Source organism: Gopherus evgoodei, chromosome 3 (genome assembly GCF_007399415.2).
Source record: "Gopherus evgoodei ecotype Sinaloan lineage chromosome 3, rGopEvg1_v1.p, whole genome shotgun sequence".
In the NCBI taxonomy this organism is placed as follows: domain Eukaryota; kingdom Metazoa; phylum Chordata; order Testudines; family Testudinidae; genus Gopherus; species Gopherus evgoodei.
In genome coordinates this window covers 1,899,332-1,915,245 of record NC_044324.1, presented here as the reverse complement: position 1 = coordinate 1,915,245, position 15,914 = coordinate 1,899,332, and the positions used below count along the sequence as shown (strand labels likewise).

Genomic DNA, 15,914 nt, shown 5'->3' with positions numbered 1-15,914 from the left:
ACCAGTAAATCTGACTTCAGTACCAGGCAAATTGGTTGAAAGGACAGTAAAGAACAAATATGCCAGACACATAGATGAACATAATTTGTTGGGGAAAACCCAACATGGTTTTTGTAAAGGGAAATCACACCTCACCAATCCACTAGAATTCTTTGAGGGAGTCAACCAGCATGTGGACAAGGGAGAGGTGCCATAAGTACTCCTGTTCTTTTTCCAATGGATATAGTATGCTTAGATTTTTCAGAAAGCCTTTGACAAGTTCCCTCACCAAAGGCTCTTAAGCAAAGTAAGCTGCCATGGGATAAAAAGGGAAGGTCCTCTCATGGATCAGTAGCTGGTTAAAAGACACAAAACAAAGGGAAGGAATAAATTGTCAGTTTTCAGAATGGATAGTGGCAAATAGTGGGATCTGTACGTGGACCAGTCCAATTTCACATATTTCTAAATAATCTGGAAAAAGGGGTAAACAGTGAAGTGGCAACATTTGCAGATAATGTAAAACTACTCAGGATCGTTAAGTCCCAGGCACACTGCAAAGAGCTACAAAAGGATCTCACAAAACTGTGTGACTGGGCAACCAAATGGGAGGTGATATTCAATGTTGATAAATGCAAAGTAATGCACATTGGAAAACATAATCCCAATTATACATAAAAAATGATGGGCTCTAAATTAGCTGTTACCACTCAAGAAAGATCTTGGAGTTGTGGAGAGTTCTCTGAAAACATCCACTCAACATGCAGCAGCTGTCAAAAAAGCAAACAATGTTGGGAATCATTAAGAAAGGGATAGATAATGAGACAGAAAATATCATATTGCCTCTATATAAATCCATGGTACGCCCACATCTTGAATACTGTCTGCAAGTGTGGTCGCCCCATCTCAAAAAAGATATATTGGAATTGGAAAAGGTTCAGAAAAGGGCAGCAAAAATGATTAGGAGTATGGAACAGCTTCCACATGAGGAGAGATTAATAAGACTGGGACTTTTCAGCTTGGAAAAGAGACAACTAAGGGGAGATATGATAGAGGTCTATAAAATCATGACTGGTGAGAAGAAAGTAAATAAGGAAGTGTTAGTTACTCCTCAACACAAGAACTAGGGGTCATCAAATGAGATTAATAGGCAGCAGGTTTAAAACAAACTAAAGGAAGTATTTCTTCACACAACACACAGTCAATCTGTGGAACTCCTTGCCAGAAGATGCTCTGAAGGCCAAGACCGTAACAGGGTTCAAAAAAGAACTAGATACGTTCATGGAGGACAGGTCCATCAGTGGATCTTAGTCTGGATGGGCAGGAATGGTGTCCCTAACCTCTGTTTGCCAGAAGCTGGGAATGGACAACAGGGGATGGATCACTTGATGGTTCCCTGTTCTGTTCATTCCCTCTGGGGCACCTGGCATTGGCCACTGTTGGAAGATGGGATACTGAGCGGGATGGACCTTTGGTCTGACCCAGTCTGGCCGTTCTTTTAGTTTTTAGACCCTTTCCAGCTGGGTCTAATAATTGAACAGGGCCATATGATCAGCTGGGAGGGTAGCTGACCTGTCACCTGACCTTGATGCCCCCTACAGGGCCAGACAGCCTGTGACAGGATCTGGCTCTGGAGTTTTACACCCTTGGGGAGAGCGAGACCGTCACCTCCTTGTCCGTAAGGGGGCATAGGAGCCCCTGCTACCCTGCAGCTCAGACGCTGGTGGTGGTGGCACCGGCAAAAAGCTGGGGATTGCTCTTTTGAGCAGCTTTGATGCAGCCATTTCCCCCGGGAAATGCTTTTGCCAACACTTGCTGAATTGCAGCTGCCTTTGGGGTGGGGCACGGCAGCTGTTAACAGCCACATGGAAGTCCAGGCCCTGATCTGCAGAGGTATTTAGCCCAGTCCAGCTGCAGCTCAGTGGGGTAGGGGCATGTTTAGGGAGGCAGGATAATTACTTCAGTGGGCATTAGCGCTGCATCTGAGGGCCTTCTGCTGGGGCTAGGGGCATGGGGCTCAGTGTACGTACCTGACCCCTGGACTCTAACTATAAATGGAAACTGGGCTTTATGAGGAAGGTTCTGGGCTGGGAATGGGACTTGGAGCTGTTTGCTTCCAGATGAGGGCCCCGGGCACTGAAATTGCTGCTCAGCTCCCAGCAGGCTCTGAGCAGGCAAGAGTCTCTGATACAGAACCCAGCAGGATACATTGTGCTCTGGGCTGAGCGCCAGCCCACAGGCCAGGGGCCAAGGTGGGGAGCAGGGCCCGTGGAGGCTGAGTCTCAGGGTGGGAGCAGGATCAGAGCAGGGCGCGGGGGAGTGCCACTCTCCTTCCCCGCGCTCCTTTTGCATCCTCCGGCCGTTGACAGTGTCTCGGCCCCATCCCACGCATGGAGCCAGCCAAGTCCTTCCCACCTGTGCTAGGCCTTTGGGGAGGGCCAGCTGGGCTCACACGCGTGCTCCAGGTGCTGGAAAAAGGACCAGTGGCTGGGATAGGGTGATCATGCATCCCTGGGCCCTCCGTCTGCTTCGGGGGCTGTGCCTCTGGCTGAGCCTGGGGCTGCCGGGTATGGGGCAGGGTGGGGGGCCCCCCGTGCTCTCCTAGTGCCCCGTGGCAGCAGGGCTTGCACAGGCAGGGGGAGATGGGCAGAAGGCCAGGCTGCTGCCCCCGGTGTGGGGGGGCCGGAGGCAGAGAGCGGGTGTAAGTCCTGCACCCACCCAGCTGAGCCTCCTGTGTCTCTCCAGGCACCCTGAGCGGGAATCGGAGCTGCGTCTTCTTTGAGCCACCCCACAACCTGCAGGGATCCATGCGGCACCGAGGTCGTCTTCTGGGGGACACTGAGCACAGCACCATCCTTTGCCACTCCAGCCACTGCTGCTTCGGGATCTGGAACCAAAGCCACGGCCAACTCCAAGCGGTGATGCAAGGTGAGGGGCTGCTGAAGTGATGGGGTGGGGCATAGGGTGACACTTTAATTTTGGTGGGGGGGGGGATAGTTGCCTGTATAAGACAAAGCCCCTAATATTGGGACATCTGGCTACCCCAAGGAAGCAGGATGCCTGGGTTCTATTTCTGCTCTGGGAAGGGAGTGGGGTCTGGCTTTGTCTCCCAGGGCTGGGAGTCAGGACTCCTGGGTTCAATGCCAGCTTTCTCAGGGGAGAAGGGTCTAGTGGTTTGAGCAGGGGGGGGGCTGGGAGCCAGGGTTTCTGAGTTCTCTCCCTGGCTCTGGCACCAGCCTCGGACGAGTCACTTCCCAGGGGTCTGTGAAAAGTGAGTCTAAAAGCAGCGGGTGGGTTTATTGCCCCGCAACTCCCCATGAAGGGGAAGGCCTGTGTGGGTGCCCTCGGCTCAGACTGCCCCCCCCCACGTGTCCAATTGGGCTGCGGCTGGCTCAGGCCAGCGAGGGGGGGAGGGTCTTTCCCACCCCCAGGTGGCTGCAGGGTCGGGGCTTGGGCACCCATATGGCGGACACTGTGCCCGAGGGCACTGCAGGGGTAGGGAGCTGTGCTGGGGTGGGGTAGAAGACAGTAGGCTGGACGGGGGGTTGCTCAGTTCCCTGATGGCTCTGTCTGTCTGTCTCTCTATGGGAGGCCAGGTTGCTGGGGCAGCGACCGAGATGGCTGCGACTCCCCAGCCTGCAAAACCAGCCCCGTCCACACCACGGGGGCCATCCTCCAGCGCTGCCTGTGCCGCTCCGACTTCTGCAATGCCAACGTCAGCCAGCTTGGGGCCCCTGCAGTGCCGCAAGGTGAGGTATCGCCGGGGAACATGCCCCCGGAGCTGGGGGGCCCAGGGTGCAGTTAGCAGGGGGCTGTGGGTCAGGACTGAGTGGCACTGGTACAGCTGGGGGAGGGAGATATCTGAAGGAGTGGGGGGGTTGTTCAGATTGAGGGGCTCCAGCATAGCTGGGGGGGAAGGGGGGGTTACTAGCAGGGGGCTGCAGGTCAGGACTGAGGGGCACTGGCAGAGCTGAGGGGGGCCAAGGTGGGGTTAGCAGGGGTCTATGGGTCAAGATTGCTGGGCACTAGCAGAGCTGGGGGAGGGAGATGTCTGAGGTGGTGTGGGGGGGAAATATGTCGAAAAGAAATGGAACCAGACACAAGATAAAGCATAAATAATTGCCCTGGCCCTTCCTGTCATGTCTGTCCCATGCATCCCCTCTTGCCCCCCCCCGCCCCATGTCTGGCTCTGCTCCCCTCCCCAAAGTGTCCCCATCCCAGTCTCCTCTGTGCATCCCCTCTGCAAACTCCCCCCCCCTCCACCTCAGGCTGGAAGAAGGAACCTGCTTAGCCTGGGGCAGTCACTGTGTAACCACCCCCCAAGACTCATGAACGCCAGGCTCTCCTCTCCCCGCCCCCCAGCAGGTGTACAGTCCAGGCGGAGACCCCGGCTATCTGGATGCTCTGGCCTGGACGCTGCCCCACAGACCTTGGGGAAGCGAGCCAGGCAGGGGAGTGCGAGCGCCAGAGCTCTGAGTCACCCTGATAAGCAGCTGGGAGGCAGGGGAACCCGGCGCTCACACGGGACCAGGCTGGGCCAGTGGGATTGGGCCGACCCAGCAATGCTGCCCACGATGCATCCCGCCGAGCAGCTGCCACGTGGGGCTGCTGGACTTTCTGTGGGGAGTGGGGTTTAGTGGGGGGAGCCAGGATGCCTGGGTTCTATGTCCAGCTCGGGGAGGAGGGGGGAGAGTGGTGTATAGTAGTTAAAGCCGGGGAGTGGGGGGGTTCACATCCTGATTCTTACTCTATCCCAGGGCCAGGGCTGCAGGATGGGGGGGCTGTGGATGGGGGGCTGACCCAGAGGGCTCAGCAGAGGGAGGGGAGCTGTGCCCTGAGTGGCACCCGATGGGCTGCTCCTACGGTGCCGAACCTTGACCCCCTGGTATGGGCTTCTGGCCTGGGTTTGCCCTGATCAGGCACAAGGGCCCCTGGCCGAGCCTCTGCCTGGTGCCCAGTGACAGCGCCCGTGGCCTGGAAGAGACCAGGGAGCAAACTCTGGGCCCTGAGGTCTTTGATGCTGTAGCCAGGGCCAGTCTGATTCCAGTATGTTAGATCTCAGGGGGGCTGGGAGGGAGCCCCGGCACAGGGCAGCAGGGCGGGGTGGTGGCAAAGGGGCAGTGCAGTGGTGGCACAGTGCAGCAGAGAAGGGGTAATTCCCTCTGCTCTCCCTGAACCCCTCCATCTTGCTGTTTCCCTCTCATCTCCGGTTCATTCATTCCTGCAGCAGGAGGAAGCACTTAGCCGCAGACCTGCTCTGTGGGCAGGAGAGAAAGAGATGGGATGAGGCCCCTGTGCCTTGCCCCGAGATGCAGCTCCCTTGCACTAACCACTAGACTCAACTCCCTTCCCCAAGCTAAGCATAGAACCCAGGAATCCTGACTCCCAGCCCCCTGCTCTGACCACTAGACCCCACTCCCTGCAAGGGGACTATCTTGGCATCTGCCAGTAAGGATGCCTAGCTAGAATTGGCCAGGCCAGGATGTGACTGCCCTGCTCCTTTAACAGTGTGCCTGGGGCTGGATTGGGTCCCCCCACCTAGATTTGTAGTGCTGCGACCCAGCTCCCCACCCCACCGGCTTTGATGGGCTGCCGCAGAGGGAGGATACAGGAATGTTGGCAGCTGAGACAAGTGGGGAGGTGGCGGGGGGGAAACCATTCTTTCTCCTGGAGTTTAATTAAAACTTGAGCAGAGGAGCGTCCCGTGGGCGGGTCGGGGAGCGAGGGCCAGATGTGAAGGGCTCCAGCAGCCCCCATCTGGTCTGTGCCATGTGCACTCCTCAGCCTCTCTGTTCCAGGAGGGGGTTGGCTAGTGGCTAGTTGGGAGAGGTGGCCACTGGGCCCCAAGGAGGCGGGGGACTGTCATGGGAGCTGATCAAGAAAAGGGTCACTTAGGCTGAACATTAGGGGTGTTGGGCACCCCGACATGTGGCATCTGGGCAAGGAATCGCCCCCCAGGGACAGGCTGGGGGGGCCCCCATTCCCTGACAGGGGGGACAGATCTGGCCGGGAACGGTGCCCCCAGGGAATGGCTAGGAGCGCTGTTGCTCAGGACGTTTAGTATGGGGCTGGGCTTGGTGCAGGGGGGCGCACTCGAGGGGGCAGCCAGTAGATGGCTGGATCCCAACGCCCCCGGGGGAGCCGTATCCCAGGCGTCCTTCTCATATGACCCTGGGCCGTGTCTGGGGCTGAGTCCTCAGTTCGGCCTCCCCCTCTCTCTGCCTTTTCTGCAGCCTCAGCTGGGTCTGCTCCAACAGGCACCATCTGGATCGCCGTGGCCTGCTCACTGGTGCTCTTCCTCGGCTGTCTGGCCTTCCTAGGTATGCCCCCCCCTGACTCCTGCAGGCCCTCGGCCCAGCGGGGAATATGAGATGTCACCCCCGCCCCGCCGTCACGGGTCTCCTGGTCATCTCAGCCATGGAAACTGGACGGCATTAGCACAAGCCCCAGTTGTGTAAGGGAAGGAGTGGCTCTGGTCGTGGTCCCTGGTCCCAGCCAGCAGGGGGTGCCCTGGCCAGTTAATTGCCCACGGACACCGCTGCCCTCTGCTGGAGGCTCCGCCCGTCTGGACCCAGGTTGCCCTCTAGTGGGCGCAGCCAGAATTCTGTCCAAGGCCCAACGCCGATAGCCCCAATGGGGAACCCCCTTCAGCTCAAGTGGCCTGTTAAGATCACAAGGCTTGGGGTGCTGGGGGGGTTCTTGGTATTTATTAGACTCCCTGTCCCCTTAGTCGCTGCCTCTGCCTCACACATAGGTACATGCACAGCCTGACACACATGCACTGGGTTGGTGTACGATTCACACACACACACACACACACAGGGTCTGTCAACACACAGTCTGTCTCTCTCTACACACACACACACACACATAGGGTCTGTTGATACACACAGTCTGTCTCTCTCTACACACACACATGTGGTCTGTCCGTATACACAGGCTGTCTCTCTCTACACACACACACACACACACACACACACACACAGAGGGTCTGTCGACCCACACAGTCTGTCTTTCTCTACATACACACACAGTCTGTTTGTCTCTCTTTATGCACACAAATTGGGTTGGTGTATGATTCACACACACACATACACACACAAAGTTCTTATATCTGTCTACAGAGTCTGTCTCTACACACCACGTCGTCTGTCTGTCTCTCTCTCTATACACACACACACACGTGGTCTGTCTGTATACACAGGTTGTCTCTCTCTCTGCACACACACACACACACACACACACACACACACACACACACACAGAGTCTCTCTCTCTCTACACACACAGACATGTGGTCTGTCTGTATACACAGGCTGTCTCTACACACACACGCGCGCGCGCGCACACACACACACACTCGGTCTGTCAACACACACTGTCTCTCTCTACACACACACACGGTCTGTTTATCTCTCTATATGCACACAAATTGGGTTGGTGTATGATTCACACATACACGCACACACCCACACACTTCGTCTGTCTATCTGTCTACACAGTCTGTCTCTACTCACCATGTCGTCTGTCCACCTCTCTCTGTATACACACACACATGCACACACACTCAGAGTCTGGATGTCTGTGTACACAGTCTGTCTCTCTCTATACACACACAAACTGAGTTGGTGTATGACACACAAACATACACACCCACACTGTCTGTTTATCTATGCACAAACCATCTGTTTCTCTCTTTCTCTCCACACACACACACATACATACACACCCACACTATCTGCGTATACTCTGTCTGTACACACAGTCTCTCTCTACACACACCCATACTAGGTTAGCGTATGATTCACCCTGTCTGTCTGTCTATACACACACACACACGCCGTGGGTTGACTGGTGACAAACCCACACACGTTTTCTCTCACGCCACCCAGTGGTTTATGCTGAGCAGCCCGTGGGCCTGCAGCTCTGTGTGCTAGTCCCAGGGCACCACACGGTGTTGTGCGTTGGGCCCAGTCCCCTGTGTTACTGCAGGGGGAATCTCTCTCGCTTTCTCTCTGCAGTGCTGAGAAGGATGAAGGTCTGTGCAGTGCTGCTGCGCCAGGAGGCGAGCTGGGAGCTGACCAAAGTCACCATGGACCCCCATTCCAGCCGTGAGAGGGAACCCCCTAGCCAGGAGCTGTCAGCGCTCCAGTTCCTCCAGGTCTCACTTGCTGGCTGCGCTGGGGGCTGACAGCACGGACTGGCCTTTGCCTCAGTCTTGCCTCTGTCGGTGTGGGTTGCAGCCTGGTTCTGCAGGGGGGACAGCAAGCGTCACCTGGCATGTCCCCATTGAGCTGCAGGAGGAGGCAGATCAGTCTTGGCCCATGCAAACTGGTGTTTGTGCTGGCAGTACCAGGTGGGGGCTCCAGAGCTGTGAGCTTCCCTGGGGCAGTGCCAGGTCTGGTCTCCAGCACTGCAAACTTCCTCGCAGCAGTAACAGGCAGGGTCTCCACTGCTGCAAACTTCAGGGTGGACTGATTTAAAGCACTGATTTTAATCTTTATTTAAACCAACACGCAGGAAACCTTGACTTAAATCACTGATTTTAATTGCATTTTGCATTTGTGTTTTTTAGTTCTTTTCCTAATGGTTCATTCTCGGTGGTGGGTAACCATTCAAACATGTTGATTCACTACTAAATATAGCCTGTTCTCTAAATTTGGTCCTTCTCTTTGCTAACCAGAGGATGCTTTATATCGATACACATTTATTTAAGCAGCTATGTAGCTTAGCATTTATTTAGTCAGAATCTTAATTTTGACATTTTTGATTATGTTTGGAAACGGCCAAGGACACGTTTCGTATTTGCTAACAGATAATTGTTTACTTGTGATTTGTCTCAAGCTGCATCTGGATGGAAATTGGCATTCCAGTAAAAATGCACAAAGCCAGCATTTTAAAACGTTTTGATTAGTGAAATAAAACTCCCTAAATGTCCTGGCTATGTAAGGGGCCCAAACCATAAGTTTATCCAAACACATTTTGCATTCAGAACTAACTGGCTTATTCAACAGTAGGAGAATGATCTGTCATTAGTGAATTGAGGGACTGTTTCTGGTCACTCTGGAGACTTTCAAAGGTATTTAGGCACCTAAAGATGCTAATAGGTGCCTACAGGTATTTTCAAAGGTTAGGAACCTAACTCCCATGAGAGTTAAATAAAATAAAATACATTTTATCCACTCTGCTAAGCATCCCTGCACCAGTGCCCCGCCATGGACTCCACAGTGCTGCGAGCTTCCCCGCAGCAGTGCCCAGCTGGGACACCAGTGCTGTGAGCTTCCCTGCAGCAGTGCCCTATCTAGGATAAGGCTAGGTTCTGTGCTCCCCTCTCCATCCCAGGGAGCTGAGAGGGTGCCCTTGCTCACCCCCGGTGCCAGGGCAGCCCAGAGGCAGGTCAGCATGTCACCCTAAATGTCTTTGTCCCCTGCAGGTGCTCCAGGATGGGCGCTTCTCCGTGGTGTGGCAGGGCACCCTGCACCAGACGCCCGTCGCGATCAAGGCCTTCCCCGACACCTGCTCCCAGCACTTTGCAGCCGAGTGGTCCGTGCACAGCCTGCCCCTGATGGACCACGACAACGTGGCCCGACTCCTGGCGGCTGGGCGAGGAGGGGTGCACGGGGAACAAGGGAGCCTGTTGGTGCTGCAGCTCTACCCGGCCGTGAGTGCTCACCCCGCAGCCAGCCCTGGGCATGGGGGGCGTGGGGGGGGAGGTGCCACTGCCCTCTGCTGGGCATATGCAGAACTGCATGGGGATTGAGTGCCTGTCCAAGGGCAGGGAGGGGATTTTGCTCAGGGATTCTGCTTGTTCTCAGATATGGGGAGAGAGAACTTAGTGTATTCAGAAAACTCTTCCTGGTGGGGGATGGGTCCAGCTGGGGAATCATGCTGGGGACCCCATCGCTCCCCGTCAGGGAAATGGATCCAGCCAGGGGAAGGACCGGGGGTCCCCCTCCCCACTTGGGGTTTCACAGCCAGACTGAACAGAGTCCTGGTGAGCAGACTGCATGGGGTCAGGGCTGCAACTGTGATTCTGGCCTGGGGTCCAGCTGAGCCGGGCTCTGTCTGCCCACAGGGTTCCCTGAGACACTTCCTGAGCCAACACATCAGCACCTGGGACGGCACCGTCAGACTGGCCCTGTCGCTGGCCCGGGGGCTGGCCTTCCTGCACGAGGAGCTCTGGCACAATGGTGAGAGCCTCCCTGGCTCCCAGAGCCTTGCAGGGGGAGCAGCAGGCCCCTGGGGCAACGCCTTGCCCTGCCCGAGCCCCATGGCTGCGGACACAGCTGCAAGCCCCCTTTCCCCACTCCTGGTGCCCAGCTGGCCTCAGTGTGCCAAGTTAGCCCCACCCACCGCCTCGGCGTGGCAAGTTTGCCATCCTCAAGGGGAAGCCCAGGAGCTGGGAGGTGGGGATAGGACAGGTGGCCCAGCAGCCCTCCTCTCCACTAGCCAATCACAGCCAAGGGTCCATCATGCCCCCACCACCTTGTCCAGTGCATCAGGTCCATGAGTCGAGCTGGTGGTGTCTCTGCAATGTCCCGTTCTCTGTGCCTATCTGGGAGGGTGGGGGGGCAGGATTCGGCCCTTCTTGCCCTCTGGTGGCATTGAGGCACATTTCCCCCCCCCGCCCCCCCCACACATACAGCTGGACCCTTGCTAACCCGTGTCTCCTTGGTGCCAGGCCTGCACAAACCCAGCGTGGCTCACCGGGACCTGAGCAGCCAGAACGTGCTAGTGCGGGAGGACCGGAGCTGCGCCATTGGGGACTTCGGCCTGGCCACAGCGCTGCCTGCACGCATGGAGCAATGGGGCGGCGGCCGCATGGAAGCTGCTGTCAGGAAGGTAGAGAGAGAGTGAGAAAGAGAGAGAGAGAGAGAGAGTGTGTGTGTGTGTGCGTGTGTGTGTGTGCGTGCGTGCGTGCGCACTCAAAGCTCAGAGAACTGAGCGGTGGGTCCAGCTGGAGAGCCGGGTGTGTGTGTGTCCGTGATACCCCCCCCACAAACACACATCTAGGGCAGAGAGGGGAAGTTTTAAGGAGGGGGCGAGGGTGGAGGCTGGGGGAGTCTGAGCTCCCTGGATATGAGCACACAGGGGATGTGTGTGATCACACGTGAGCGTGTCAGAATGTGATTGAGCATCGAGCGGGGGGCAAAGATAGGGGAGCCCCTGGAAAGGAGGCTTTTTGAGGGGAGGCTGAGAGCCCCATTTGGTATGATTCAGCCCCATTCACGGGTACACGCATGGGAACCTCAGCCCTGGCATGTGCAGATGGTTGCACTAGCACAGGCGAGCTCACCATCGCGTGGCATGTGAACAGCTGGTGGTCGGCAGCTGGCGCTGACCTGCCTGCCTGATTCCAGGCAGGGACCCAGCGGTACATGGCCCCTGAGATCCTGGATGACAGCCTGGACCTGCAGGTCTGGGGCCGTGCGCTGAAGCAGGCCGACATCTACTCCCTGGCCCTGGTGCTCTGGGAGATCCTGTCGAGATGCTCGGGGCTCTCCCCAGGTGAGCGGCTGTAGGGCTCGGCGCTGGGCGTGACCCCCTAGTCTCTGTGCCAGGCAGGATCCAGGCCTGGAGCCCATCCCCCAGGCCTCTGACCTGCTTGGCTTTAAACATCCCGAGCACTGGTCCCTTCCTGCACCCCATGGCTTCTCATGCCACCCCTGTATGCCCCCCAGCTTAACCATTGCTCAGCCCACCTCTCCCAGCCATGGCCGTGCTCCTGCATGCAGCCTCCTCCCTAGAAACCCTCAACACCCCCACCCTTCGCCAATAATTTCTCTTCCCCCTTCTGTACCCCCTCCCCATGCACTATCAAATCAAGAGCCTCCCTCCCTCCCTCCCCCCGGTGGCAGAACAGACAAATAAAGTGCTGGAAACGCTGCCACCTGGTGGAGGTTTGGAGAAATTCACACATCCCTCCTCTGGCACTGGGGCTTCTGCGCTGCACAGTGGTCCCTGCCCTGGGGAGGTGTCTGGGAGCTCAGCCTCTGGGGACGATGCCTGCCCCTGGCTGGTGTGGAAAGGGGTATTGCTTATGGGCTGATTGCTGAGAGCAGTGAGCCAAGCTGCCCAGGAGGAAGGGGGCCCTGGGGGCCACCTCCATACACTCCAGATCCAGGGGGCTGATTCTCATTTACCCCCTTCCTGGGTTGTGGGGGGGGGCAGGGACAAGTTTGTGCTCCCCGTATTCTGGGCCCAGTTCCACAGCCCTGGTGTCGGAGCAGCCTCAGGGCTGTTCTAACTTACACTCTGCGCCAGTGGGCCCCAGGAGGCCGGGAATACCCATAATGCAGTGTGCTTTGGCCATGTCCTGCTCTGCCCCCTGCACTGGGGTGGAGAGCAGACTCCTTACATGGTCACGCCAGCCCCACACCAACTGGGGAGCCTGCTGCATGGGGGGAGACTCCCCAGGGGGCCACATATCCCCACTGGAAGACCCCTCTGTGCTGACAGTGCAGCCTGAGTGTGCCGAGAATCAGGTCCCTTGGATCCAAGGGGAATCCCCATTAGCCAGCAGCAGTAGTTGGGCTTTTATCCACTCTGCTGGCCACTTGAGGGCAACACGCGCCCATGCACGGAGCCAGGGGCTGGACTGGATGGAAGCCACGGCTGTTTGACCCCCACCTATTCCACTCTCTCCTCCCCTAGACTGTGGGGTCCCTCCTTTCCAGCTGGCCTACGAGGCGGAGCTGGGCAGCAGTCCCACATATGGTGAGCTGAGGAGACTAGCCGTGGAGGAGAGGAGGAGGCCAGCCATCCCCGACTCTTGGAGGGGGACAGGCCAGGTAAAGGGGATTGGGGGGACACTAGGGGGAAGGGATAAAGGAGCAGTGGAGGGGAGGAAGAACGCAGCTGGCTCAGCTGTTGGTTTAAAGGGCCAGCAGTAAATACATCTATGTAGTGAGACCCTTTGGTGATCCCCCAGATTTTATTGTGTTCCCTGGGGGTTTTACAGCCCTGGCCTGAGCCCCACAGGTTAGCAGGGTGGGGGTGAGGGTCTTGTCTCTGCTGCAGCAGGTTCTTTTTCAGGGCGACCCCTCAGCCAGCCTGGGGTCTGGCACCATCTGCACCCTGAGAGACCTCTCTCACCTAGGTTTCCATCTGCCTGCGGGAGCTGCTAGAGGACTGCTGGGACCCCGACCCCGAGGCCCGGCTGACGGCCGAGTGCACCTGCCAGCGGCTCCAGTCCCTGGGAGCCGAGTTGCCGGCGGGGGTGTGCTGAGCTGGCAAAGGGTGCTGCCCCCCTGTCCTCACCCGCCACCGGCCCACGGTGCCTGGGAATGCTCCTTGGGCTTCTGGTTGGCGCTGATGGAGAGAGAGGAACTCTGGGGGCAGGGATGGTGCCATGCCCGTGTCACGCCAGCTTTTGTTGGCGCTGTATATAAACACGGCTGGCTGGCCTGCACCCTGCTGCTGCATGGCGTCAAGCTGCCCAGCTGAGTCCCCCCACCTGGGCCAGATTCGAACCTGCCACTGCCCCCTGCTGGACGGGATCAGAGGTGCTGGAGTGCATGCATGAGCCAATTGTCCCCCTTATGGAGCTGACACAGGTCTTGTCCATACCCCCGGCAGGCAGGAGAGATGTATGCCACACGGCATCCGGCAGGTGAGTGGGGTGCAGGCGGCTTGGCCAGAAGCTATGTCTGCATGGTTGCGGCCATGGGTTTGTCCCCCAGATCAAGGGATCGAGCCCCATTTCTGTTTGGTTGGCTGCTTGTGATCAATAAATTGTGTGCCCTGTATTCTGGGATCAGTCCCAACCCCTTTGTGTCGGAGCAGCCTCAGGGCTGCTCTAACATACACTCTGCTCCTAGGGGCTCCAGGAGGCAGGGAATACCCATAATGCAGTGTGCTTTGGCCATGCCCCGCCCCCCACATGCTCCCAGGCTAGGAGCACAGCCCTCATATGGTCATGCCAGTCCCACACAGATATGCCAGCCCCACATGGATTGGTGGGTGTGCAGCCCTTAAGTTACCCCCATCCCCTTCATGGACAAGCATCACCTTAACCCCCCCCCCCCCCCGCAGATAGGCATGCACTTCTATTCGCCCCTCATATAGACATACAGACCAGACACGCACCCTCCCCCAAGACACACACACACACACACGGCATATGCCCTCAGCCACACACCCATTGATGGGCATGCACAGGTATACACCTTCCATGCACACACATGCACATAGTCCTGGGCTATGTTGTTTACATGCTGGATAGCAGGACCAAATGCCCCCTGCCCCAAAGAGCTCACAGTAACAGTAACAGCTCACATATTTGGGAGTGGAAACTGAGGCAATGAGCAGCAAAGTGACTTGCCAAAGGTCACCCAGCAGAGTCAGGAATAGAGCCTGGGTCTCCTGAGTCCCAGTCCGGTGCACTATCCACTAGCCCACACTGTCCCTCGAAGCTTTTAATGGGGGGTGCAGATCTTGGCCATGGGGAGCTGGGTGGGGGGACAAATAGTGGCATTGGGGGATCAGGTTCAGACTCTTCTATTCCCCGCAGACCTTAGAGTGAGTCGAGACTTGGCTATGGCCTGGGAATGCCAGCTGGCTTGTGGTGGTACCACCTGTCAGGTGATTCCTCTAGGAACCCGTGGGGCACCATGTGCACCCCCTGCCCAGCTGGCCCCGGGCACTAAAGAATTGGCCTTTTCTCCTTACATCTGGGAGTGGGCTATGGAAGGATCTTGCTCAGGAGGAACCTGGAGTTTACAATAATACTCTGCACTCACAAATCCCCCATCTCCCTCATTTCACAGTAGGGGAAACTGAGGCATGGAAGGGGCAGGGGAAGGGACTCACCCAGGACTAAAACCCAGCTCCCAGGCCTCTGTGCTAAGCACAGGGCAGCGCTGCCTCTGTCTGCAGGCCCATGGTGCAATGCCAGGTTTTGCTGATCCTCGGGGCTCCGTGCCAGCCGCCCCTCGACAGGGAGGGGCCAGGGGACGCGGGCACCTGCCAGGTGTCACTCAGATGGAGTGACAGTCCCATGTTAGCCCCTGTGCCAGCTGCAGTGACTCTGGGAGCTGGGCTGCAGGCCCACAAAGCTCCTCCTGGCTACTAGTGAGGACGTAGGATGGTCATGGCTCCCCCTCCTCCACTGCTCCCTTGCAGGGTAGAGGGGGCCATGATGTGACAGGAGAGGGCCGCTGGAGATGGCGGGTCCAGAGGAAGGAGAGAGGAGGATTCTGGTTCTTGGGGAAGGGGGAATCAGGGGAGAATACAATAGATGAGAGAAAGGTTGGGACAAAGGGGGAAACAATGGTCTTGTGGCTCGTGCCCAGGACACCTGGGTCCCATTCCCAGATCTGCTCCTGACTCAGCGTGAGAATCTCCCATCGCTTCCCTGTTCCTCAGCTCCCCCATCTGGGATAACAATATTGACACGCGCACAAGGTTGGTGAAAGAATCTTAATTTGTTCTGCTCCGCGGTGCGAGGGGAATCGGGAATCCTCTCGGGCGCTCGGCCTGCAGAAAGAACATGTGAGGAGCCACGCAGCCCTGCCCAGGCCGTCTGAGCCCCAGACAGGGCAGGCGAGCTGCTTACTGGGGTAGCTTGACATTGAACGTTTGTACGAGGGGGCTGGCTGGAAATAAAGCCTGAGTAATACATCAGTACAGACTGGTCTGAGTGATCCGGAGGTGGGGTAGATGGGCCATTGGCAAGTGAGCTAAGGATGGGCCAGTGAGCTCACTGGGTGTCGAAGGATGAGGGGTACAGAGCTAGTTTGATTTGTTGCAGCAGGATATGCAAAGATCATGGTCCCCAAACTTTTGAGGGTCACCCCCCCTTACTCTTGTCTTCCCCCCTCCCCCTGCTTTCCCAGAGCTGGGTCCAGGAGCAAGGCTACAGCTGCAGTGGGGGACTACGTGGCCGGGGGAAAGGGGGCTGAGGCTGGGGCCGCAGCTGAGGGTCTGGGGCCAGGAGC

General features: G+C 57.4%; 1 protein-coding gene across 1 annotated transcript; it reads left to right on the top strand.

The window, feature by feature from the left end:
* The first annotated feature begins 1,430 nt into the window (after window positions 1-1,430).
* Window positions 1,431-15,600, top strand: AMHR2 (anti-Mullerian hormone receptor type 2). Its single transcript, XM_030554466.1, has 11 exons — window positions 1,431-2,543; window positions 2,722-2,904; window positions 3,573-3,725; window positions 6,210-6,296; window positions 7,998-8,137; window positions 9,410-9,637; window positions 10,052-10,166; window positions 10,658-10,818; window positions 11,337-11,484; window positions 12,631-12,767; window positions 13,076-15,600. The coding sequence occupies exons 1-11, from the start codon at window positions 2,480-2,482 to the stop codon at window positions 13,202-13,204; spliced, it is 1,545 nt and encodes a 514-aa protein (XP_030410326.1). The 5' UTR covers window positions 1,431-2,479; the 3' UTR covers window positions 13,205-15,600.
* Window positions 15,601-15,914: the final 314 nt, after the last annotated feature.

Coding starts and splice junctions, on each gene's coding strand:
- AMHR2 (XM_030554466.1), top strand. CDS start 2,480: ATGCATCCCTGGGCCCTCCGTCTGCTTCGGGGGCTGTGCCTCTGGCTG. Junction 10,167..10,657: donor CGAGGAGCTCTGGCACAATG/GTGAGAGCCTCC, acceptor CCTTGGTGCCAG/GCCTGCACAAACCCAGCGTG. Junction 12,768..13,075: donor CTTGGAGGGGGACAGGCCAG/GTAAAGGGGATT, acceptor TCTCTCACCTAG/GTTTCCATCTGCCTGCGGGA.